Here is a 27694-nt window from a genome sequence, read left to right on the forward strand (position 1 = left end):
TACAGGCGGTACAATCTGACTGCTGCTTTTGTTTTCCTAGAAGCCCAGTGCTGAACTCATTCTTGAGCATGGTTCTGATACTAACACAAGGGTAAGCTGCTGAAATCCAATCAAACGACTCTACGGGAGGAGACACATGACAAAACAGCCCGTCAAACTCCTGTATCTGTAGACGCTGGAAAGCAGCTTACAGTTGGACTCAATAAGCATGCTTTGTTTGCAGAATTAATGAGAACTCATGAAGCACTACGTGATATTCACTGGACGCTCCTTTTGGTTGAATCTGATTCTCAGGCTCTTGAGCCAAAAGCCAATTTTGTTCTTTCCATTACACCTGTGTACAAAACAGCTGTAGACCGGTGTGTCATAGTACTACAGCAAAAGGACCCCAGGCTATTACCACAGAACCAATTAGCAAGCTCTCTGCTAAGCTTTGTGTAGTGGCAACAAGACGAAAGCTATTATTAAAACCAGCAAGACCCAATAAGTGCGCTTCCAATGTGAACATGCGAGCAACAATTCTATTTCAGTGTAAGGGAAATTATATTTCCTTCATACTGTACCTTAGGTCTCAGGATCATATGGGTACTTTAGAAGGAAACCAAATGCAGCGCATGCTGTTCAGCGACAGCCATCATCCCTATGCAGACCAAATGCCCTGAGACACGTTGAAAGCATATGGACTATCACATTGCCATTACAGTACAAGACAGCAGGGGATCAATCAGCATTCCCTCAGTACTGGCACATTAGAAATTCTTTACTACTCAATGTGATGTACTCAAGCAGCACTGGCTTGCATTTACTACTTGCTACTATAAAATAGTTATTTTAAATGTTTCTGTTATTTTAATACCGATGAGTGTCTAAATCAGCCAGGCATACCTACATGAAACAACATTCTTATAAATAAATACTTAGGTTGTAAACATCTCTGTGAATGCCTAATTTAATTAATTATCCTTTACAAAAGCCAGCCCTGGTGTTGGTTTTATTGATCATAAGCCAATAATAAAGTGCTATGACAACATGCAAATCAACGTACTGTACAGTCATTTGCGGTTTGAAAGCTAGTTGAAGAGCATGTCAGACAAAGTGGCCAAAAATATCATTCATGTTGTCCTTTTAAGTGCTGATGTATTCTGCAAGTCCAAGCCATGGACGGCTCAATTGTTAAGTTGTTGTATGTTTTTTTTTATTCAAGTTCTACGATTGCTTTACACGTGTGCTCTGAACTAAAATTAATGAAATCGCCACTATTGTTTCAATCAAATCCCACTTAAATGCTGAAGTGCCGCTTAAATGTGTAATGTGCCTAATTAATTTGAATTTATTAGTATGTATTTAAAAACAGCACCTCTCGTGGTTTCCTGTAGAACACAGCAATCCCCTTTTGGTAGTGGCAAAGAGATTTCAAGGCGGGATGCAGCTTGTGTCCTGACTAGACTATCAACAAGGTCTTCTTTCCAGTCTGGTGCAGTCTCACAATTACAATCCAGGGGTATATTTTAAAGTAATATGATTCATTAGTTTAAAAAGAGGAGACAGGGAGAAGTCACAAACGATCATGGTCTGCTACTACATTTAAACAATTACGACTGTACATTGTTTCAGAACATTTTACAGCATTGTTGAATGCCCTTGGATTGCATCAACCACCGTGTGTATTATCCCATAAAAAAGTGGTTGATGCAATCAATCCCTGGTACAGCAAAATACTCTAAAATACAGCTGTGGCTTACCCCAACAGGGTATGGTTGATCAAATCAACACCTAAGCTTATTAGCAGTATTTCTAAAATCTCGATGTTGTACTCTTAGCCAATAGTTCTGTCAAATTTGAAAGTACTGTCTAATAGCAGAGATTCAGCAAAAGCACTATCTGATTATTTGACAGGTCAACACTCTGGGGATCAAATCGACACACACTGGCCAGCAGTTCAGGAACATCAAGTCAAGCACAGGTCAAAGTACTGTACATCAATCTCCACTAAACAGAAATTAAACTATAACGTACATTCATATTCATCCCACCTATTGGTGCCGATTTCACACAATCTGATGTGTCTGTTTTGAAAAGGGAGCTTCCTTTTGAAACGATGCTAATTAAGATGTTTCTGCTTTGCATTTCTATTTTGTGCTTGAATTTCTAAAAAGCTATGAGCAGTGAACGTAATCCCACTTGATAGCTATAGAACGAGGCTACATGCGTGAAAGGGACAGCATTGCATGTAACAGCCATGATAATGAGGCAGCTGAGCCATACTGAGGACACCATCTCCCAAAGCTACGGGACACAGGTTGCTGTTCAAGCAGACTAGGCAAAGTCACATTGATAATAACATAATAACAAGGGTCACCCTAAGGGCACTGCTACATATGGCTCTGAAACCAGTATTCCCAGCCCATGCAATCTGTTGTTGATATGCCAGGGTTTTTTTTCCTTCTAGCTTTGGGGTACTTTAGATTCTTTAAATGGGGGCCTCCACTCTTCAAAGTGTCCCCAGTAGTTAGCAGAAAAATAGACAGGTTTCAACTGAAAATTGCTTTTGCTGGGAATACAAGCAAAAATTCAGCACAGAGCCTGTTGTTCTGTACAATGTTTGCCATTGTTATGCCATTTTTGAGCCCTACATTTCACAACAAAATTCCTTGCAATCTGAAGACCGCTCATTTTAATGACTTTGTACTAAGGACAGAAAATGTTAAATACACATCGATTGTAATATGACTGACTTAGGACAGGATATTATGCTTCAAATACAGAAAACATCTTCACACACCCAATCACACATTTCGGAGATGAAATTTCTTTGTACAGTAGTTTTAACTCCGTGCCTAAAAAAATTAATTACAATACCGGTGTGCTTGCTTAGAGATACAGTAGCCTGAACCTTTAGAACATGAGAGTTTTCATTAGTAATTAATCTTGCAGAACACAGAGCCTCCTATAAATTCAGCAGCACACAGCCCACAGTACCAGTTTCCAAGTTTCGTAATGCTGTACACAGGTGCCGTGAGCAAGGATTTCCCTACCGGCAGGGCTAAATGCCTAGTTCACTCACAATTTATAAATTATTATTTCTCTAATTAATCATTCATCAAACACGCAAATCATAACAGTGCAGCATGAGTCAATCCATCAAACCTGTCAAATCTACTCAAAAAACAGTTGAAAAAAAAAAACACATCATTAAATGTTACAGCTACTCATTTATATAGCACTGCCAAGTTAACTACTATTGAAAAAAAAAAAAAAAAAACACATTATCATTTTCTGCTCCAGGATATACTGTCATTTAACAGGATTTCACACGCAGAGGATCAATTTTCTTTATCCTAATGAAACCATATTTGACAACAAGATAATAAAACACCCAGCGAAATGCATTTATTAAGTTTTGAGGCAAAGCCTGAAATCTCCTATTAGTGTTTATTATCTCACCTTGTATCAGCAAATGAATCAAGTATGCCACTGTGACATAAATTGTTCTCAAGGCATATCAAATTTGCATAATTCATATCGCACCTCTCCACAGATATAACTATGAATGGGGCTCTTAATTTTAAACACACAGCACATGACAGCAAATATTGACAGAACGTTGCTCTATTTGTAGGTAAGTTTACCATTCCTGAAGGCTGTGTGACATGGTGGTCCTTGTTTTTCACGGTTCTAACTGCAGTCTAGGATGGCTGCTTCCACCAATGGGGCACCCACTGCCATATATTTTAGCACCGACTCATTTCATGACCAACTAACTGGATTATACTGTACAGCTTTGGCCAAAAATCACCTAGAACTGAGATAATACAAATAAAAAAAACTATACGAACATACTTTAGATCTTTTATTTAAAGAAACTACAAAACAATATCTCATGGCTGGTGGATGGAAAAATCCACCGGCCACACAGACATTTTACCGGCCAACATCGTTGCGGAGGGCGACGACAACAAAAGAAAATGCAAAACATTTATGAGCAGTCTCAACAGGGTTTGAAACAGTCTGTCTTATGAGTGAGGATATAGCTTCTGAGATGTGTTGGGCATCTGCCCTCTCCACAGACTGCATGCGCACACACTGCACAGTCACCAGCCCTTTCTGGCAGAATCATACATATACTGTGACACTGCTATGGGTTGAACCATCCGACATCACTGACAGGAACTTTGTACCTTTTATTTTGTCTCGAAGCTGCCTCAGCAATGTAGTGCATAAATACTCTTGCTTGTTTGTCATTCCTAGATTTAGCCCTGTTCATCAACCCTATATTATTAAAAAAATAATTTAAATAAAAATCCTATTTTCTATTGCCCCACTTTCTGACTGAGGATCTGCTAAGCATGAACTTAAGCTTTAAAACAAGTCAGTTCCAGATACAACTGATTCCAGTAAATAGTAAATTCACCAAAATTAATCTTAAATACCAAATAAGAGTTTACTTTATTGAACGTGATTGCATTATAGTTTACTAGCAATCATTTGAATCTCAAGACATTTGTAATACTGGCAGTATACTGAATCGCTGCAGAGAAACTAACTAGTTTCAATTCCGGTTCCTCACATTATACTTTATAGATCTCCCTGCCAACCCCAATACATTTCACTTGCAAAGTAATTCTTAAGATGAAAGATGAAAGACCCTGAAAATGAGAAGAAACAGATTCAACATTGCTTGCTGTCAGCTGTAGCCTTGGAAGACTTGACAGTCACAATGTCAAGTTTAAAAATACACAGTGCAAAGGAAGGTTCGTCTTTTTAACACTACTAATTCTTCCTTTATCCTTCCTAGTCTTACATTCTCCATGGTTAAGAAGTTTAGTTATCCAAAGATACCAGATGGTATGTACTGTATAACGGAGTATTTGAATGCAAGGATTCCTGTCAATTTTAGGAACCAATGATGTGAATCTATTTATTTGTTTGTTTACCAGTTTCTATTTTAACCCTTCTCACCCACCTGACATCACAATGCAACAACTCATAAGGAAGGGTTCTCCGGAAATCAAATCTGCACCTCAAAGTCTCCAATGCATGCATAAACCAAATGTGTATTTCCTTTACAGTTCATAATCCACTGTATCAAAGTCTGTTTCTACTTGCTATGGAAAACAAAAATCAAGTTTGAAGTGCATTTTTGTTGAAACCAGACAGCTTTTGGGTTATAAAACCAACAGCGAATTGAGTCTTTTCTGATAATCTTTTGAGAGCAGAGAAATGTAAACCTCCAATAGTGCTTGCCCAAATGAGCCTGTGGTGACTGTCCAAATGAGCCCTGATATATTGCCAATGAAACTCGTAAACTGAATTTCCATTGCACTGAAGAGACCACTGAATACAGAAATCAAAATAAGGCTAGAGGTTGTCTTCCCCTATTAAAGTAGGGGTTAGCTACAGAATATAAATTACTGTCTCCAATGTGTTATTTCTTTCCTGTAATGTGCACTCTTCAAAAAAATATTAATCACACCGCCCGAAAATATGTATTAGGACACAGGGTGTTGGGTGTCCGGAGTCCTCCAGTGTTTATAGGTATCGTTACATAATTCACAGATTAGACCCTGAAAAGAGGTTAAGTTGGTTCAAACAAAAAGGGTAAACTAGATGAAACAAAGACTAGGAAGGCTCTGGGCCCTAAGGACCAGAATTACACACCCCTAGTATACATGTTCAATGTCAACAAACATGGGATTGAAAACTTCAGCTGAGCTTATGAATTTTACTTTAATTTTACCATTAAAACACATATTATACAGCATGCAATACTAACCTGTGCAGATGCTGGATTTACTCATATAACAAATAACGCCCGCAAGTCTCACATTAAAAACAACTTAATTACATAAACTCTCTGGGGGTGTGAGGAACGTTTGGGGGGTTTTTTTTAAGCTTGAAATTAGATTTATAGGTATATAACGCATGCTAAATAATATTTAGTAATGTTTTCTCGTAACCGTCTTAAATTCTTACCTAGTAATTTCGTCTTAAGACGATGCACAACACAGAAACTAACCCCCTCTCTCAGGCAGGCTCCAGCTAATGTCTGCCCATGCACACTGCTTATTATTAAGCTGTGAAGTATGGCAGTGAAGACGAGTCAACTTCCCGCTCTCAGGAGGCTTAACCTTACGACACGTGTCATTTATTTTTGTTCTTCTCCCAAACTCATGAGTGCGCGCCCAGTACAGATACTAGGTGGGTGGCATGTTCTTACATATTCTGTTGAGCAAAGATGTCTTTGATGAGCCTACATGTTCTCACATAGCAATGTACAAAGGAATGTCACTAAATCAAAGTGCAATGAAGGCTCTGGGTTTTTTAATGATTAAGTAAAAAAAAAAGGGGGCAGATTTAATCAAGGCCATTACTCCAAAGTACAATATGCAACATTGTTTTAAAAAACAAGAAAACACCAGTTGGATTTCTATCATTAATACAGATGTTGCTATTTAGATAGTAAGACGGATTCCACTGTTAAGATCATTGAAATAAACCCCATGCTGTAATCGTTTGGTAATGTGAACAGTTTAATTTAGCTTTTTTTATTTTTAAAAAGGGGCACATTACTTTTGGTATAAACCATCTTCTCTGAGTGATAAAAATATATATATATATATATATTATATATATATATAACCGGGAGTCTCTCTTCTGAAGCAGTTTTTACTTGGGGAAAGTCAGGTTTGTGAGAAACAAAATCCACAATTTAAAGAGGCGGTCTACTTCTCAAATCTCCCAAGAAACAAACTAACCACATTCATTTTTAAAAAGCTAAACTGTTTACAAACAATTTGCACACCGCTCAAGCGCAACTGAATGGAGTTCAGAAACAGGGCACTTGTGTACGCTTTAATTTGTCATTGCTGTTGTTACAGCTTCTATTCAAATAACAGAATTCAAGGACAATATACAACTAGCTGTTTTGATCACAAGTGTATTAATTAGCATCCGCAGACGAGGAGAGAGAGAGAGAGACATTATTTATGTTAAAATTCATGTTCCATGTACAAATAAATATCACAAGTGCATTAAAATCATTTAACATGATAATTTCCTTCAGCATTGCTTAGTGAATGTCAACACATGCCCTTCTGAAGTGGTATACATATTCAATAGGCTCTACACATGGTCAGGATGCTACGGTGAATGGAAAGGGCAGAACTGCAGACTGCTTCATCAGCTGGCAGGATTCCAAGACATGCCATGCCTGTGAACACAAAGAGAATGTCTACCTTTCACAGGGCTGACATCCAAAGCTTTGCTCCTAAATGAAATGGCACGTTTGACATTCTCCATCTTATTTTAGAAATCTGTCACGTAAGTTCATTGCCTTTGGAAACGCTTGACTATGGCATATGTTCAAAATAATAATACGGCAATGATTAAAAGAACAAAAAAGGGTTTTTGCTACTTCAAATAATATTGTACAGAATCACAAAAATGTGTCTGTTCATAATGTGTTTGTGCTCCTAATTTAAAAGGACAGACGTAGCACAGAGCTCTATGGTTTCCCTAAACACAGCTGTTCAGTTCTACCACAACCTCCAGACCCAAATTAAAACAGAAAACAAATAATCAAAATACAGTGAGGTAGTGATGCTCAGTGAGTTACAGTAATCATATTTATCAGAACGAGGATTAAACAAATCCACCAGATACTCAAGTTTTAACCTCTGTGATGTTACGAGAAATAACAACTTCCGGCATGGAAATGGAGCTTTCATTATTCAAATTAATAAAAAAAAAAAGGAGATTACATTTTAAATCCATCTCGAGACACTGAAGGATGAGAGGGTTTTCTTTGTGCATTTTACTGTTTTCTTATCCAATTTGTAAGCAAATCAAGCTCCTTAAACCTACAATGAACCAAACAGCCTTTTTCCAGGAATTATCTGAAAGGTCTAACTGGAGGAGAGCTTAGCAGGTACCAGGTATTTCAACCAGGACTGGGTGCAGGGAAAATGGATTAGTCCAGCCTTGTAGTATAAATAGTAGCCTATGCACTATGTGCTCTGCTCTAATGCAATCAATGCTCTGCTGCACTTCATGATTCCTACTGGAAGAGACAAATCTCTTGAACTGTATTTCACTATGGCAACAGTCTACCTAGTGCTACTTACTAGCAAGATTTAGGACAGGGATGGGCAACTCTGGTCCTTCCCGACCACGTATTTGTTCCAGCCATGTTTTGAATAGTTGAACCAACTCAGCCACCAGGTCCTAAAGCACTCATTTCATTATACCTGTTAAACCTGGTGTGGAACAGTCCTCCAGGGCAAGAGTTGGCAAATCCCTGTTACTGTCCTGAGCTGCACGTGGCACTAAATGGCTGACGAGAACCACCATATGTACACCACCACACAATACAACGCATGATGTCACCAAGCTAAAGAGACCAAATGATATGAAAGATACAGATAACTTCCACTCCCTTGGCCTTCAGGGAACTCAACGAACCTCATAAACATACAGCACACAGGATATTCGAAACAGGGAGCTCTCCCACCAGAGACCTGCTGTACAGTAACCTAGGCAATCTGCACCAACATGTTCGTCTGGGAGGATACAGACCCCGACTGCTTTACACAGCGACAGGTGCCAGCCCCACAAGAAGTAGGGTCTACAGTATGTTGTTCTTTTGTAGTCCTGCACACCTGCCACAGTAAACGTCACACAAACTGGGATCATTTTTTTTTATTTAAAAAAGGTATTAAAATGATAACACTACATGACTCCAACATGTATAAATAAATATGCTATACATCGAAACGAGTTTGTTTTTCTAGTCCATAAGTTGATGGACTAGGTTCCTATTAAATAACTTACTGGTTCATTAACAGACACATTTAATAGCTACCTCTAATGTAAAATAAGGCACTGGTCACATAATTTTCCCATTGAGAAAATGTTGCTGACAACTCATCTGGCAAAAATGTACTTTATTTCTTTTATGGAATTTAATATACTCTTCACAGAAGGCTCTTCTCTTACAAAGCAGGAAAAAAAAATCAATACAATATGTCAAAAATAAATCTTTGTAATTACAGTGTGCTGTACTTCAGCCTTAGATACTTTGAAGAGAAATTATCTAACGCTGCACAAATTCTTTTATTGGAATGTGTGCTTGTTTTTTAATAACAATGGAAACACAGAAGAATGGAAAAAAATCATGTTTTTTCTGGCACTAAATCAAAAATCATACGTACACACAAAAGACTGAACACTCAGACAGCTGAATCCCATCCCTTGTAATTTATAACTGAAGTCTCCTTTTATTTTCTCTTACTCTAAATACATATTTTCTTCCACTTAGTAAACCCAAGAGAACTGCTTCATCCTATGACCTCAATTCACAGCCACATATGCACAACCACTAAACCATGAACTTTGCATGTGCATCCCTGGATACTGTTTATTCTCATTACAAGGGAATGACCAGATCCCAATTTAGGACCTATCTAGTGTGGAGATCTGGCACAGGTTACACTGGAAAGCAGGTCAATATTGCTTCATTCACTGGCCCAGGACTGACTAGCAGTGGGGTGGGGTGTTCCTGCAGTTATGTCCCATTTTATGTACAGCGGTGGAGCTGGATGTTGGTACTCTTGTGTAATATGGCCAGGGTTTTTAAAGAGGACGGGATGGACTGGTGTCTTTATTTGTGTGCCTGAACCAAGTTTATATTTCTGTTGTTATGTAACCCAAAACGACCAACTCATTCTTCAGTGTACACATGTTAGAGTAAGTAGTTTTTTTTACATTTCCCTTACTATTTCAGGGTGTTTGTAATCATTCTAAAGTGGTTATGTATTCTAATTCCAATACATTTAGTCCTTATAATGTGTCTCTGAATCTGCTTTTACCTGCTTCTGAGCTTGCTTTGAGTTTTTCTGAAGAATCAATCCCAAGTGCCAAGACTGAACAGCCTTCCTCAATCCATTCGAATCATGTGACTGTGTGAGCTTCAATTCTGCCAGCCACCTACTCTACTTTGACACAGACAGAGTTGAAGACCACACTGTCACATGATTTGAATGGGTTGAGGAATGTCCATTCAGTCCTGGCACTTGGGATTCTCTAAACGAGTTCAAAGCAAGTTCAAAGCCAGGTAAAGGCAGACAGAGAAATACGACACAATCATAGCGAACATCATGAAACGATCAGGGAAATCTAAAAAAAAAAAAAAAAAAAAAAAAGACAAAACTACTGTAAAACATCTGAATCTGCTTTCTCTGTTTCTTTGGGAAGCACCGGCAAGAGATATAAAAAAAAGACACTATATAAAATTGAAGGTTGATGTTGTGCAGTACATTGCATTTATTAAATTAGGATAAGCTCAACAGCATTGCAGTTCAAGTGGCAGATAACAACCTTGTTTATTTACACTCACTTGTATTGTAATTTAAAATATAATCTTGGCAGCAAAAGACCTTTATTGGTCTATTGCTTTTTGATGGTTTACCTGTTTAAAGTGCCTGGTTGGGAGCAGAAAAATATACAGCATCTGGTGTGCTAAGATATTCAATTACAAGAACATACACGCTTCCAAGTGCCACGAGCATATCTTTGCTGACAACAATGCAGTTGTATACACTAGGGATTAGACAAACCGTTTTTCGAAATGTAATATGAAATAACAGCAGCTATTGTGAAAATACACTGTTGCATTATAATAGCTGGTTACTGTGCGATAACGCTGCGAGAATGCCCTGCAGGCCCTTGGCTCATACACACATGCAGACATCAAGCTATTAACACCTTATCCGATTGGAATTCAAGGACATTTTCTTCAAACTGAATGAGAGATCATATTTCACAAAACAAACAAACAAATCACTTTTTTTATATACAAAATGTACACTTTAGTTTTCATTGAAAAGCTCACTTCATACATGTCTGCCATAAAATTAAATGTATGCAAGTACTTGACTGAGACAAGAGAGTCAACAGGTTCTTGCTCAGACCAGTCCTTGTTAATACTGAGTGGAACAGCTTCATTGGCACTTCTGCTCTGTGGCTACCAGTAAGGCCACTTTGATAACTCAAGAACGCATGTGTTTGGTGCAGTATGGTGGCTTGAGATTTGTGGGAATACATTCAGAGATAAAATACAGTGGATGAACAGACCCAGTGATTGAGCCTATAACATTTGACAGCTGTCAGCTGTCATACTGTATTGAAACATTAGCAGATGCAGTTTCATATCAGCAACCCTTCCATAAACAAATATTACACTCACGTGAAGAGATTGCGCTTCCCAATGTAAAATATAAAAGCGCAGGCACAAAAATATAGCTGCAAAATATAAAACGCGACGGCTCGCCATTACATCTACTACAGGTATGCGCTTAAGCTGGTCTCCTCTGTAAGGCTACCCATTTCTCAATGTCATTTTGAGTTGGCCAAATTCCCCCTCACAAAACCACCTCCTTCAAAATGACAGCAGTTATGCATCCAATATATGATAAAGTAGCATCACTTTTTTATTTTTATTTTTTTCTGCACTCCAGGTCTTGGTGAACTACATACGCTTCCTGACCGGGCGACTGTTTAGGCCACACAGAGTAAATTAAATTAAACTCACAGCTAATGTTTTCTAAATCCTGGCGCTGACTTGACACTGCTAAATAAATGTATGTGTATAATAAATCTCTGGGACATCACACCAGCTTTTCTGTACTTGCTATAAATAGCTACAGTTTAAAATTCTTGGAAACATTGATTCATATACTGCTATTATGAAACCAGAACACAGACATTGACCAACAAAACAAAACATACCCTGGGACATTATTGAAGTGGTTGCAGGTCAATAACGGCAATGGACGCAACTCGATCATTTTGATAAAAAATAAAACCATTTAAATAAAAGTCCTGCCTTTCAAGAAGCATTGCTGTTGAAACTTCTTGGAAGAAAGGGCTGACTAATACACACACCAACATCAGCAAACTCTAAATATCATTCCATTTAAATTCATATTACAGCAGCACAGACAAACAGATCAAAATGGGGTAGCACTCAGGTCATCAATCACAGTACAATAGAAATGAAATGGGGTCTATTTAAAAAACCTACAATGCTTTAACTTGATGTTAATCTAGCTGTTGCTTTTCCCCTGTGATTATTTATTGAACTTCTTCAATAATTTTGCCAAACACATTAAATATAAAACAAATCTCCTGCAGTGAATGGACAAGTGGTATATATATATTATAGTAAATATGGACTGGAGAGGAGGGCTATAGTGAAAAATTAAGCCTATTGTTACCGACAGGGGGCTATAATGCCCGAAGCCGCAGGCACCCTGGAGGTAACAATAATCTTCTCAAAGGGCATTTAATTTTCCACTATTAGCTGAGTCTGCAGTACATATTTAATATATGAGTAAGGACAAAATAATGAGAGGCAAGGTTGGATAGTAAATATGACTTTATATACTGTAAAGCCATACATTAAATTGCAGGCCTTTTATGATGCGGTTTTTGCATATGAAAAAAAATGGCATAAACATTTGAATACCTTAGTGCTGTACATATAATGAAGTAATATACTACTACCAGTACAACAGGTCAACAACATTTTTGGAATAAATAGGTTTTATGAGTGTGGTTCGCCAAATATTTATGGCTTTACGGTATTTTGTTTAAATATAACTAAATGAGTGTTTCATTTATTTATTTTTTGTTTGTTTTTTTTAAGTATAAACTGTTCCTCAAAAGTAACCATGTATGTTTCATACAGATGGGAAAAGATGATAAAACGTCACTAGTCTACCTACTGTTGTGTTAGGAACTAGTACCGTAGTTTTAAAAAAAGATTGTTTTATTAAAATGGCCTGGAGATACTGTAATTGTACAACAAAAAAATTAAAACGTTTGAATTTATTGCAAACATAGGTGGTTGTGTGTGTGTTCTTTTTTTGTTTTGTTTTTTGTATTTAAAAATAGGAATACAATAAAAACACAGTACAAAAAAAGAGAATAGTGAATCAGGCCCAAAAGTGTTTACAGCATTCAACTGCATTTCTGTTTGTGAAACTATTGACTTCCTTTAACAGTTACTGTCTGAAGAGAGCGCTCTCTTAACATGACCCTTTCCACATCAGTCCCATAACACTGCACGTCTCATTGCTTCAATTAAATTACTCTGAAACATCTTGCCAAGCAATCTTATCCCATTAGAAACAACACACTCACATTAAGATTTAACCAAGGCACTTGCCAGACATTCAAAATGTCCCTAATACATTATTTAAACACCGGGAATTCAGCAGTAAGCGGTGTGCTTGCAAGTGGTAAAAACAAACATAATTTTAGGAGAAAAACATAACAATTAAATGATGCACAATCTGGCAAGTTGTGTTACATCGCTAGCTTAATAAAGTAATTGACAAACCGCAGGACTGGCATACCACGCACCATCTATCTGATATCACTAACAAGCATGCAGGAGTCATCACTTTGCAGAGGCTTTAAATAGCCAAGCCGCAGCAGGTCATCCGGTTGCAAACGTGGTCTTTGTAAATGAATTTCCTCTCCGTCAGGGAATGCACAGGGATCATTTCTTCTACAAATCACTGCGCTGCACACATGGAATTCCCGGCCCATCCGACAAGTTTCCCTGATAATTACTCAAACAGGATCTTGGGTACAGTGGTGAAAGGCTAAGCTACGAAGAAGTCAGACCAATATATTGACCCCACTAATAACAACTGCACCATTTTTTACAGTGAAATAACTCAAAATACTTGCATATTAGCAATACTTGCATCTTAACAACTGATACGTGGTATAAAGTCCAAGCTCATTTTATGTTTAGCTTATTAAAACAAGCTCTGATCTATGGACATGGGCTATGGTTGGATTCATGCCTTAAGCATGGGAAGAAAACGCAAGTGTGTGGCTTATTTTAATACATATGTAGAGGTACATAGTACTGCATATATAGCACTCTACATATCGATGCAGTAAACACAATAGCATAGAACTATTTCAATTTAAAACATTATTTAATACGTCATTCTATGCATTGTACTGCAGTTTAAACCAGAATGGACAAACTCCAAGTGGACAGGAGTTTAAATAAGAAAACAGTCCAAAGATCCACTATGTCTGGTATCTGAGGGCTTGGGTTCAAATCTGTGAAGGCTTCAACCTGTCTTTGGACAGTTACAAGCACCACCTTAAATTTTAACTTGGGCATGGACACTCAAGTCCTCCCTCTCCTCCCAAGAGGATGGTCACTCCAGGGTAGTCTGAGGCACATTGTCGGGAAGTGTTCAGAAAGCACAGTCGGAGCTGTACAGTAGCTGACCCAAATCAGCACCCCCTGTTAAAAGCATGACTAGGTCACAAAATGTAGAAGACAAGGATGTAAAGCTGGTGGTACTTCAGCAGCTAGCTGAGAGAGGGAGAGGGTAGAAAAAACAAGGAAAAACACGACTGGCTTGAGTATGCATCCCTGGAGAGCCTTTCAGTTGTCTGATGCTACCATCTCACAGTTAAATAAACACCCCAAGCCATATCCCCAAATCCATACAAAAACACACACAACATGTGTTATTAGCAAATGAAACAGTAAATTAAATAAAAATGCTAGAAAATCTGGAAATAATTTCAATTTCGTTCTCCAGTTCTTCTCACAGTATTTAGACATGATTACGATCCAATTGTACAAGTAATTGTAGAACTGCAATGAACATAACTAAGGCTTTAATATATTGTCTCACCAGCAATTACATCAGTCCCCTTAACCATTTAGATTACCCTTTCACAAGTTTACCTAACTTTGAAACAACGAGAAGGGGTTCTCTGTGTAGAAATGAAAGCATAGGGAGACTAATTGGTGTGTGGTCTAACATTAACGAGTAACTAGCTTTAAAATGACACTTCTTTTATTCAATGCACCCCTACGTTATATCACGTTTGCAGTCTTTCTTAGTGCTTCTTAATTACTGAAATGCTTTTTTTAATATACATCTGTATTGAGGTGCTTAGGTGATGCTATTCAATTCTAGGTGCCTGCCTTCGACATATCGAAATGTAGGTTTGTTCAGTCAAAGAGTCTTGATATTAGTTACCCTGCACTGTAGTCTATGCAGTGTCTCAGCTTTAAGCAAATAAAACGGAAACATTCCTGTATGCTTTTCTAAATGAATAAAGCACTACAATGAACAGGCAACCGCCACACTCCGACTGCCACTTACAGAACTAGACAGGAGAGCCTTCACTCAAAACAAAGAAAAAAATATATAATAACCCAGAGAGCAAGGCATACAATTTGTCTCACAGTATCTCATTTAACACAGACATCACAACATTCATCAAAGCTAGTTCATTTTACTGGTAATGGAATGAATAAAAATGCTTTTTTTCTTTTTTTTTATTATAGAATTTTTAGATATGTTCCCTCCACTATCTGTGTTGTGTCTTAAATACTGTACTTTCAGTTTGCTTCAATGCATGACCCTGGCTGCATAAATCCACTGGCTATAAAATACAACTTCTGCTCCAGGCTGAAAAATATGATACTGTTGTGGACAAACGTGTCATAAATTACCCCCTTACATGCCAAAAAAAAAAAAAAACACTACAACATTAAATGTGCTCTACACACTAATTTTCTCCCCTCCAAATGCACTAATTTAAAGTAACCCTGTGACCTTGTTTCCGAATTCAGTTCTCCTCCTAATCACATTACAGAGTGCCTGCTGTACTGCCACCTGACCTGTACTTGATGTGGCGGAATTACTCTTTCAGCACATGCTGATACAATGGCAAATTAGAAAATGTGTTTTCTGCCTGTGGCACTCAAATAGCCTTGAAGAAACCCCCTTGCTGGATAAACGATATAAAAAGCATTATAAATACTGATGCAACCTACAACTAACTCAAGTATCATCTATCTGAGCAAAGGCAATTTTCAGTTCTGAAAGGAGTTTAAAATACGATTTAATCTCAGCGAGACCAATTTAACATGTATAAAGTATTCAGGTAATGGCAAGACGGTTAGGTCAGAATTCAGAAACATGATTTACTAAGGGTAGGTTAGTGAGAAATTACATAGCAAATACATGCTTTACACACACACACACGCACACGCACACGCACACGCACACACGCACACGCACAGCCCACTGATCACCCTACATTAGCAGAAGCTGCGCAACCTGATTTACCCCCAGTGAGACAAACACCGATTTACCTTGGGTGGGTTCCACCATTAGCAAAACTTTAAAGTGTTCAACACAAATATAGTTTAAAAATACCGAAATATACAGTGCCGCACCATTTTAAGGGCAGATGGACCAATATTGTGTATATGTATGTGTGTGTGTGTGTGTGTATATATATTATATATATATATATATGAGAGAGAGAGAGAGAGAGAGATAGATATATATAGATATAGATATAGATATAGATATAGATATATATATATATATATATATATATATATATATATATATATATTTTTTTTTTTTTTTTCTAAGAGATTCATAAATAAGATCTATTAAAAAACAGCAACATTTCCAGAGAGTCCAGAAGAGGCATGCAGTCACTCGAAAGCAATCCTCTGAGCATCTCGGAAAGAATGTTGTTAATACTTGAGAAAATAACATGACACCATTCAGTCAACAGCCGAATACCCAACAGCCTGCTCTGTAAAATGAGACACAGTAACCTGCTCTGGAGCCCTGTGATCTGCAGTACTCCCCATACTGTTTAATGCCGTTACATGTCCACATGTTTTCCAATACCTCCATTCCTGTCAGCACAGGCTATGGCAGTGCCGTCCTTGAAGAGTGGAATAATATGACAAAACGCATGAGTGTGGAGGTAATTATGTGCTGCAGTACCCATTTTGCCATGACTTGCACAGGCTGCATTTCAAGGATGCTGTATCCAAATCAGCCAAATATTTGTCTTTCCCTGGTTATGAAACCTCTGCAAGAAAGATTCAAGTAAAAGAAAGAGGCACACAGACATTTTCTTAAAATGTAATTGGGCCCACTAATTGTACGGAAATAAAAATGCAATTCGCGTCTGTGTTAATGTTTTATGAGCACTGTGAAATATACGGGAATGTCTGGGAGCCTAGTTGTATAAATGTATCTGCCTAAATGATTGAAGCATTAGGGAATACAGTATCTGTATTTCATATCCATGGATGGACACAAGCTTCCTCCCTCATTTCAACCTGCTTGCCAATGCATCACTCTGTGATCCAAACAGACAGGCTCCTACTCCTAACGCTGTACCTGCAGCACTATGAGGTTATACAGGTTTGCAAAACACATACAATTATAGTATTGCTATAACACAAAAGACACAGACAAACAAGTTGTCTAATTATATATTCTTTTTAGTGCCACTACATATCTGTCGTCTTCTGATTATAATTTTAGGTTATGTATGAATATATTCCACACACACAAAAAAAAGAATGTCGAATTCTGAACACATTCTGCTAAAATGGATAGCCAAAAGCCTCTGCCAAACACAGACGTTGCTTTGCACCTTAAGAAGCAGGATTTCAGCAGGTTTTAACAATGCTGAAGCTCTATAATTGTGTCATTTTGTAAGCACTAGAATTCACTGCCACTCTGCACTGCTGCTTTTGAACATGAGCACCAAAAAAATAAAAAAATAAAAAAAACGTCCTGCTGCTGTCAGTTCACTTTTAAAGGATGCCTACAACCGTACAAGTGGAACGTTGTGATTACAATGCACTGAACGGGAACATTACATTTGAACTCTGAACACCAAAATTAATATCTCTTTAAAGAAAGAGAGGCCAGTACCCATTTTTAAACAAATCTGTGGTGGGCAATAGTTTTGTATTTCAGATGTGGATCACCTCTTATTTGTTCCTTTCACAAACTTCAAAACAAGCCTTTGACCCATTAAAGAATCTGCAGCTACATTTACTCATTCACACACATGGTTAGTACCATAGACCCCAATTAGCACTAATCTTGGAATTAAGGTAAGGTTTGATAGTCTAACATTAGTGCTGATGAGGTTCTGTTAAACTATTCTTAACTGTAGGCCTATACATAAAGAGATGTATACCCTTTTCACCCTACCCAAATAATGCCCAATTAGCATGTGTTAAAAGTAGGAGTCAGTCATTATTTAGCTGTGACTGGGGTATTAGACCACAAACTACAGGAACTGGCTACTAAAGCACTGTATACACCAGGCAGCACTACAAAGAGCTGTCCTAAAAACCAGTCAAGACATATCAGTTAAGAATCAAGATACTGCTTAGATAAATGACTGCTAGACACAGTTGTTAGGAAACGTTATAAGATGCAGTGTTTTTAATGTTTCTTCCTGGCCTTTTAATTCAGGGAAATGTAATCTTAAGAAACATGTTTAAGAGCCAGCTGCAAGTAAATTGTCAGAAATTAACACCACATTCAAGTATACTGAGCCAATCACAAAAACATCTTTTACAGGTAGCCATCAAAAAGACTCCCTTGTAGACATGATTCATTTTTACACAGCAAAGAAAAATTGTGTGTGTGTTGTGTTTGAACATGTTTGTTGTTTTGTTAAGTAAGTGCTGAGTTATTAAATAACAAATCTGGATACCTGAACTCCCCACATCAACACAACAATGAAACCCATCTAACTTGCAAGAAAATAAAGACCAATGCATTGACACCTCCAACATTAACTTTGGGTAATTAGATACACCAGATAATGAACCAGACTATGGGTCTTGTGCAGAGGTCACATGCAATTGACCCACACAGCATATAACCTCTTGCTAGTATAAAAGGCAACATTCATAAAGTTACATTCCATATACTTCTTGTATTGGTGTGATTATGTTTTTCACTCACCTACTTTGTTTGACACCCATATATATATATATATATATATATATATATATATATATATATATATATATATATATATCTGTAAGATAAATGCAAAGTAAAGATTCTTTACAAAGAATCGAGCAGGGAATTAAACCATATTAGCATCAGGAATAATATAACTGAAGTGACAGTGTCTAGTATTATTATTATTATTCATGTTCCCAAGTGGGAAAATTCTAATTGCATGACTGGTAGTGTTTCCAGCAAAATGTCAACAGTTTTATGAGCTCCATAAATTTAACTGGTGAACTACCAATATGGAGCATGCATAAAGTACATGGTGGACTATAAAGAATACATCTGTTTATATTAAAACCAAGGAGCGAGATGAGTGAAGCACACGTTGTTGATCAGTTTTAGGTTTGGTACAGTACAGTACTATACTGATGTCTTAATATGTTTCATATGTCACTGACAATGGAATGTTATTTAATGGAAAACCATAAACCAAGACCGCTTTTCACAGGATTGTATACCTTACAATGAGAAATCCTTAAAAGAATGAATGTATAAAATGAACTACATACTCCTTGAAATGCAGAACTCTGTTTTTTAGAGATCAGTCAAAGCCTACACAGTATAAAGCCAGGATAAATGGTAACATTATGAACTTAACCCCACGATGTCTTTCAGTAGAAATGTCTACATGTAATGATTCCAGTAACTTTTATAACTAGGACAATACACCAATCATATACTGCAGTCAATGATAATCCCCATGTGTTCTTACCTCCAAAGCCTCCAGTGAAACAAAACTGCTTATGGAAAAGCAATCAATGACGTCTTCCTCTGCCGAGGTAGACTCTTTCCTTTTTCTTCTCGGTGGTCTTGGACGGGATGGGGTTGGATTGGTATTCTCTTCTCTCTCAGATCCGGAGGAGCAGCCAGTGACATTGGCTCTCACACGGTTATTTTTTAATCCTTTAGACCTCTGCCTTTCCCTTTGAGACCTAGACCTTCTCTTTTTCCGAAGCCCACAAGACCGTGGGCCATCCATCGCCCAGTCAAGGACAACAAAAAACACCACGCCGGCTTCAGTACAATCAGATGCTTACTGGTGAACTGCAATTCCTCCAAAATACAAAATAATAAAAACTGTAATGGATTTCTCCAGGAAAGCCAAAGCAGGAATGGCTGATCACAGGTCTCCTTTGTAAAGAAAAGAAAAAAATCACCTAGCAGGCAATTGTTTGAAAAACTGCTTGTAGCCGGTGTGCTAAAAAGGAATTATTTCGATTCTTTAGGAAAAGATCAATATTCACAACGTACATCGGAATCCATGTAAACGTAACAAAGTAGCATCCAGGCACGGCGTAATTCTCCAGTATAAATGGTAAACAGAAGATCTCAGGAAAAGAATGCTCCAAAATACAAGGGATACAAATCTTTTGTTTGTACAGTATTAGGATAAAACCGTCACTTGATATGTTCCACCAAGGTGTATTCTGGCCAAAATCACAACGTGTAGACTGGTCCTTCCTAGAATTAAAAAGAAAATGCATACATTTGCAACATGTTCTCCAGTAGGTACTGAAGAATACATTATACATTTCCCTGGCTTCTGGCTCTCCCTGCTGCAAATTGTACAAAAGTAATTACATTTTTAATAATGCAAAATAGTGTCACTCAGTAATCACCCCATGGATAATGCAATACTGTTTTGGTGTCATCCTATTTAGATATTTATATACATACAATTTTAATTTAATTACCCATCCACACCCTCCTAGTGTATTGTCAATGCTGAAAATGTCGATGCTCTTCCTAAAAAAAACATACCCTCACCTGCTATTTATCCTGCAGGATACTGTAGTTAACATGTACCATTTGCAGTGTTAAAAAGTGCCTGTCATTTGTCACTACCAAGTGTACAGTATACACATTGTGTGGTTTAGTTAGATGTATTCCAATTAATCTTTCCTGGAAACATTTCCAGTACTTCAATGCTAAACTAAACATAAGAAGTCACCCACATCTCTGGTTGTCTGGAAATAAACACAAATGATTCAGCAGCACAGAACCAAAGTTAAAATAGACTTGCACATTCACAGTGCTCTATTTAAAACAGCTGAAGTTTGTTTTCTTCACTTCCAAATCTTCTTACTGCTAAATTAGTCATGTAATTTTTTGAGGTACTATCCACTTTCCTGTTTCTGTTTGTTACTGTAAGTGCCATTTCTCCCCCTTTTTAACCTGAATGATTTTCTTGCTTTTGCTAAATCAATTGATTCAATGTTAATGTTACTGGTACACTGGGACCATTCCCCTTCATTCTGAAGTTGTCTGTTTGTTTTTCCTTTAGAATATTCTTCATAGTCTCCAAACTATCCACTTATATTTTCTATTGAACTATTTTCACTTTCTACACTCATTTATATTAAAGCTCAGCCCTGCACCCTTCAAAAACCCAATCTTCCCCTTGTGATAACTTCCTTTACATCGCTTTCTCACTCCTGCTTCATCTTCTGTCTGAGATGAAGGCGATCCTTTCACACCTGGTGTGATTTGAATAATCTGATACCATGATCAATGGGAGTGCTTCCCATTTCTAGTCTGCTATTCAGGCACAAAGGTAATCCAAAAATTCTGGCAAATTGCAGCCTGCACTTCCTTCTTTTTGGTGAGATGCACTTGGAAGATGTCCATATGGTTCTTCTTCCTGTTGCTTCTTCTACCATTGCCACTACTGCACCACCCCTATGGTTTGTCTATCTAAACTTATTAAGTCGTTTTGTAAGTTAAACCTTTTTTTGTTACATACAGTACTTTTTTTCTGTCACTACAATAGATGTTCCTCACACCTGTCAGATTAGTTACTTTATCTGCAATTGCACTGCTTTGATCTTAAAAGTATTTCTTATACAGCTGTAGCCTGGTCACCTTCTTTTAGTATTCATTCATTTCTGCCTTCTTTACACTTGGTATTTTTCCTCCTCCTCCTCCATGTGAGCATGGTATTTATTAACCTTTTCCTTTAATTTTTGTCCACATCTTTTTGATCAAGAAAACACACTTCATACTTTATTCCCTCAATTATTTTTATTGTTGTCTTTCCAACTGTAACACTGCCCATTCTTCTTACCCTAATAAATGGCACTAATAAGATATTCTGTCGTCTACCCTTGTATGTTACAATGAGTGCTCTGTAAAACAGCTCAGTAAAAACATTTCCACGCTGTTTTTGACATTCCCACAGTACAGTCTTCTCACAGTTATAATAATTTCGCCACTGTTGTGCATGTCAAGGACTTTCAGCCAATTAAAAGTTAACATCTTACATAGATTAGCCTACAAAAAAACAAGTAACGATACTGTATATACACGCAGTTTATAACAGTTATTCGCATGCATATTTTTTTTTCCGTGGTTAGCTAGTATTTCTAGCTTCTGTAATGTTATGCTCCAGTTAAGTTTATCCTTGATACATCCCTGTTTCCTATTCACATAGCATCTGTCTCCGTCTCTAGACCTATCCTGCTGCTCTGACCTATCTTGCTGCTCTAACCTATCCTGCTGTATCTGCCCAAAATCACACATTCCATACCGCTCCCAGAATTCTAATACCATTTTTCCATCTCCCTTTTCCCCACTTTCTTTCTTTCTTTCTTTCTTTCCACTGTCCCTCTCACTCCCTCTCTTTCTCGCTTCAATCCTTTTTGTCTGCTTCCCAGTCAGTAAATATCACGCACCGTGGCCAGTCCAGCCCACCCTAGCAACTGGCACAGTCTGCAATTCCAGCTCCGCTTTATTTCCACAAACACACGAAGCAGGGTTTTTTTCCTCCAAAGCACGTCTTGCAAAACGGAAAAATGCAACCTCTTGATGGTTGAAAAAAATCCAAACAAGTCGTAGAGATTCTGAAATGATTTTTTTTTTTTTTTAAATCAACAAACAAATAAATCCCATAAGCAAGCAATAGCGCTCTTCTCTCCCAGTCTCTGCTCCACGATCCCAGAGTAAAGACCAGGCGCATGGATACAGCACTGCCGCAGTGCCGCTTCACAGGGTATGAGCTTCCTCGGCGCAAATAGTGCTGCATGTGGGATTTTTTAACTTCTTACTGTACATGTATCAGTTATCCATCCTTAATGTACATGTATCAGTTATCCATCCTTTTAAATTGACAGTGTATACTATATTATTTATTGTAATGGAATAATTATTGCGCCAGCCTTGTTTAGTGTGAACCCCGTTGCTGCCCTTGCGTTTAAAGATGCATCAAATAAGTTTGGTCTTCCAATGTCTCTGTTTCCTTCTGGCCATTTGATGACTGTCGTTGATACTGAACACATGCAGATACGCAGGGGTCATAGCAACGCTTTACAAATCCTTTTCCCGGTTGCTCTGTGTACAACATTTCTGTAATGTAAACATTTACCGCGGTCATTTCACGGTTTAGGCTGCCTGTACCAAGTTGTCCACATGCCAATAAGCATTAGAAAAATACTTTTACCGAGATTTTCATCCTTCTTATCTTACCCGTTCATTACAATACTTGTCTATTTGTCTGTTGTTTAAATTTAATTTACAACAAGTTGCTATATTTTGTAGCAAGAAGAAGAAAATAATAATAATAATAATAATAATAATAATAATAATAATAATAATAATAATAATAATAATAATTTTATTATTATTATTATTATTATTATTATTATTATTATTATTATTATTATTATTATTACATGAAATTACTTAATTTACATCATGCTGATATTTGACTTGGCTTTACCCAGATAAAATTAGATCAGTGGTGGGGCACTTCTCAGGGGTCATCAGGTGGGCACCTCCCGTCTTCGGTGTTTCGAAGCCCAGTTTATTTACCTTAGTTATCCATCATTTTCATTGATGTTAACTTCCTTCATCACCTCTCTTTTGAGGTCCCCAATCTGCATCTTTCCTTCTCAGCCAGAGACATTCGCTACTTCTCTCTGCCATAATAAACATCACATTGATGACCCAAAATGCATGGCACCTATATTGCAGTGGATTCATCTTTTAATATATATATATATATATATATATATATATATATATATATATATATATATATATATATATATTCAGTTTGTACATATAGAATATGCTTTAAATGAATTAGTCACAGGTAAAATATAAATAAATAAATAAATGTACACCCAGAGGAAATTAACAGAAGTTAATGAAGTGGACATTACTAGCTGATAATGATGTTACCAATTGATCTTTTGGACACCAGTCAATCCCAGGGCCAATTTTGCCCAGCCCTGTTTTAATACTCTAGCTTTTAAAGACTCACACCTCATTTTTAATTTATTTGCCACTAGTACAGGATGTTTAATGTTTTTGTGTGACTTCGTAGCGTGGAGAGGTTAAATCAAGAGGAGCTAGATGGTAATACATATTTCCAGAGTTCCTACAGTCTTCAGGGGGTAAAATTGATATATCTATTAAATTAAGTGATTTACTGCGTTGCCTTCTTGCGTATCAACAATTTATACTGACACCTTAAAACAACTGGACGTTATTAGTCATCTGTCTAAATAACACGCATAACACCTGTATAATAATCTACCCATACATAAGTAATTGCAGCAATTCTTTTCGTTGAGCAACTATCATTTGCTGTACATATAATTAACCTGAAAGAGTGCTCTCATTTCTGAATATGTTATTCATGTTGACATGAAGTCTTGCTGATGAAAAGCTATACAAGAAACACCTCTTGACAATCGTCCTGAATTACTGGTCTGGCCTTCTGTGTGCTAGTCATCATTAATAGTGTGTTCTTAAACTCAAAAATATATCTTGCTGTTTAAACTTCATATTGTATTTGGAGTACATACAAGTCCCCTCTCAATTACAAAGTTTATTAATATGTTTGTAACTCCCATCACTGCTTTAGATTAAGGTTTCTATGCCTGTACTGTAGGTAGTTATTTAAATTATTTACCTGTACTTCTTAACAGCTCTCAGACTCAATCCTTGACATTCATTACCAGTATCCATTGTATCCAGTTTAACACCTCTACTCTTTTGGTAGTCAGATTTATTTTAAGCTGATCACATACAGTAAAATATACATCAAAAGTTTGGTTTGCCATTACAGTTACTAACAAAAAACAGGTTGCATGGTACAATAAAATATTGCTTACCAGTGTTCAAATAGCATACTTTGCCTATAGTTTATTGTCATAATAATTTACATTTAGCTATGTTATGCTCATAAAACAATAGCATGTAATGATCATTTCATTTGTGAATCCATAGACACATTAATCAGTCCTGTAATAATGGTGTCAGTATTGCACAGTACACACGGTTCCAATCATTCTGTTTCTGTCTACATGGTACAAATTCATATACGGAAAGGGAGGACCTTTGCTGTCATTGAATGAGAGGGATTAGCAATAGTTTTGTATTTACTGTAGGATGATTGAATGCAACAATTAAAACAACACATTAAACAAAACTACATTCCTTTGCACGTTTACAACATTTTAAATCCCTTGGCATGTTTATTTTAGTCAATAATGTCATGCTGTAAAAAATGCAATTGGAATGCTTCTATCCATGTTAAATACACACTGATATCCACTAGAGCACCGACAATACTGCCATGCTCCTGTAATGGATTTCCAGTGGAATCTGGTTAAGATGACTGGTATGACAGAAAATGAAATGACAATCGTAGCTGCCCTAACTGTCAGACACTGGCTTTAATGTATAGAAGTCTCTGAGCAAACAGAATGACCCTAATAGAGAGGATTTCTAACACAGAAGGGTAGTGATCGGCAGACAAATTCCTGGATGGAGTAAGTGAAGTGCCCACGATCCGGTCATGCATGCAGATGTGTCCTCACAAGACTCGAAAAAAGACCTTTAACCCACATCTCCTGTACTAAACACAAAGCAAGACATTAGGGAATATACAGCTGCCCTGGTTTTTGTCACAGGTCATTAAAGAGATAGACACTGAAGTCTAAGGTCGATGCTCTTTTCACTGCAGTCTCATTAAAATTGAATTGGATTGTTGCAACACATAGGGCAAAAGTCTAGCATGCAGATTTGCTGTATGTACTGGAGTTAGGGTTGGATAGCTGCTTCTTACATTTGCAGCCTCATATTTCCACTGAATGGTGTTCAGAAATTCTTCCAGAGACTTGCAAAAACAAACCTTTAGGATGGATACTGACTCCACTGAACTCTTCAGATGTTGGTGAATATTTTCAAACAGGTTCTATTGAACCAGAAATACATGCTCTACAACAGTTATGAATATGGCATAGTGCAAAAGTTGTGCAGCCTAATATAAAAAATTGTCCCATCTTGCCTCTTCAATTTTTGCTACAGTGGAGAGCTTGCAGCCTACACTAATCTGTACGACAGACAGCAATATTTAAATAACTTTTAACATATCACAATGCCATTTTAAAATTGGAGATTGGACACCTTAACTTTAGATCTAAATACACAGTGTTGAATTAATAATCTCTACAGAAAATGTATCATTCCAAATACAGCTTTTATAATATAACATTGGACATTCCCATAATGCACTGTTACTGCCACGTGTAACCCATTATTATATTATTAGCAAAGTATATATTTTTAGCATAGTTTCACTTCAACTATTGCTGTTTTTCTTGTTTGGACAGGACAACAGCACTACATCTTTTACTTTTTAATATACAGTATGTACCGCAGCTGGTTTCAGTTATGAGGTATTGCATATTGTTATACATATTTGATTGTATGCTTTGTTTGCATATATAGTCAGATGGAAGTAATATAAAATGCAAATGGGTTTATTTGAATTCATTTAAACAGCTGTATGGAAGTGATGCTATCTTACATTATCTTAGCCATGGTTGAAATGACATCTATGCCCTTTCGTAAACATGTTAAGAGCTTCCATATGCTCCAAAACAATTGACAAGATAGCACAGAGTACAATATCAATCACTGTAAGAAATATTGCTGATCAGCAGTATAACAACAAGTCAATTTAATAAGGAAAGTGTTGAAGTTACAGACGAATATGGTAAATCTATTGTTATATTACAAAAGTATCTAATAAAGTATTAATGGGTTTGGTATGCAAAGGGGTTATATTAGCATCGAAAGCAGGAAGGTTTTAAATATGCAATATATATTATATTAATCATCTCTACTCTGATACCACCCTAGGCTGACTTAATCACTTCATTGTTGCTTATTACTGTAAGTGCCCCAGATAATTTTAATTGGCTGCTTTTTAACTGGGTGGGAGATTCAGAACATGGGGGTGTAAAAACACTTTTATAGGCTGGTAAAGACATTAGGCGCTATTTTTAAGCAAGCGTGCAAAGGGGAAACACACATTTTGTGAGAGGAACTAAAAAGCAACAAACATTACCTAAATAATACACGGTAGGGCGCTGTGAATGGGCTATTGTGAATATTATTGTTATAACAATTTGGTGATGGTTTTATTCTGTTAATAATGACTATTAAAATTGTGCACTGTGGTCCCTGAGTGGCTCCCCTTGCGGTGGGCAGGGTTAGTCATGCAATCAGGGAGTGCAGGTTTGCTTCCTGGCTGTGAGAAGTTGCCAATCTTCTCTGGGGGTTCAACAGGGAGCGTTGCATTGGCTCTTCCACTCTTGCGAGTTAAGGGAGGAAAAATCAAGAGGAACTGGCGAGGTGCCTGGTGAGCTCAAAGTGGACACCTGCGGGATGGCTTTTGTTTTCCAGGGAGTCAATAGCTTGCCAAAATCCACTGTAGTTTCTTTGGGTGTAGAGGCAATTTGGCCTGGTCAGTGTATCAGAGGACGTCC

At 37.2% G+C, this 27694-nt stretch overlaps 1 protein-coding gene across 13 annotated transcripts in view; it reads right to left on the minus strand.

The window, feature by feature from the left end:
* Positions 1-22887, minus strand: part of LOC117430738 (autism susceptibility gene 2 protein-like) — a 285529-nt gene extending 262642 nt beyond the window's left edge. For 5 of the 13 annotated variants that reach the window (XM_059000560.1, XM_059000564.1, XM_059000558.1 and 2 more), the window contains exons 1-2: positions 22586-22887; positions 19627-20375 (exon numbers count right to left, since the gene is read on the minus strand). In XM_059000560.1, the coding sequence (XP_058856543.1) occupies positions 19627-19893 (267 nt within the window). In that variant the 5' untranslated portion in view covers positions 19894-20375; positions 22586-22887. The remainder of the gene's footprint in view (positions 1-19626; positions 20376-22585) is intronic. The other 8 variants (XM_059000556.1, XM_059000563.1, XM_059000561.1 and 5 more) reach the window with 2 other exon arrangements.
* Between the last annotated feature and the right edge of the window lie 4807 nt (positions 22888-27694).

The sequence above is a fragment of the Acipenser ruthenus genome, chromosome 26, assembly GCF_902713425.1.
Source record: "Acipenser ruthenus chromosome 26, fAciRut3.2 maternal haplotype, whole genome shotgun sequence".
Taxonomy (NCBI): domain Eukaryota; kingdom Metazoa; phylum Chordata; class Actinopteri; order Acipenseriformes; family Acipenseridae; genus Acipenser; species Acipenser ruthenus.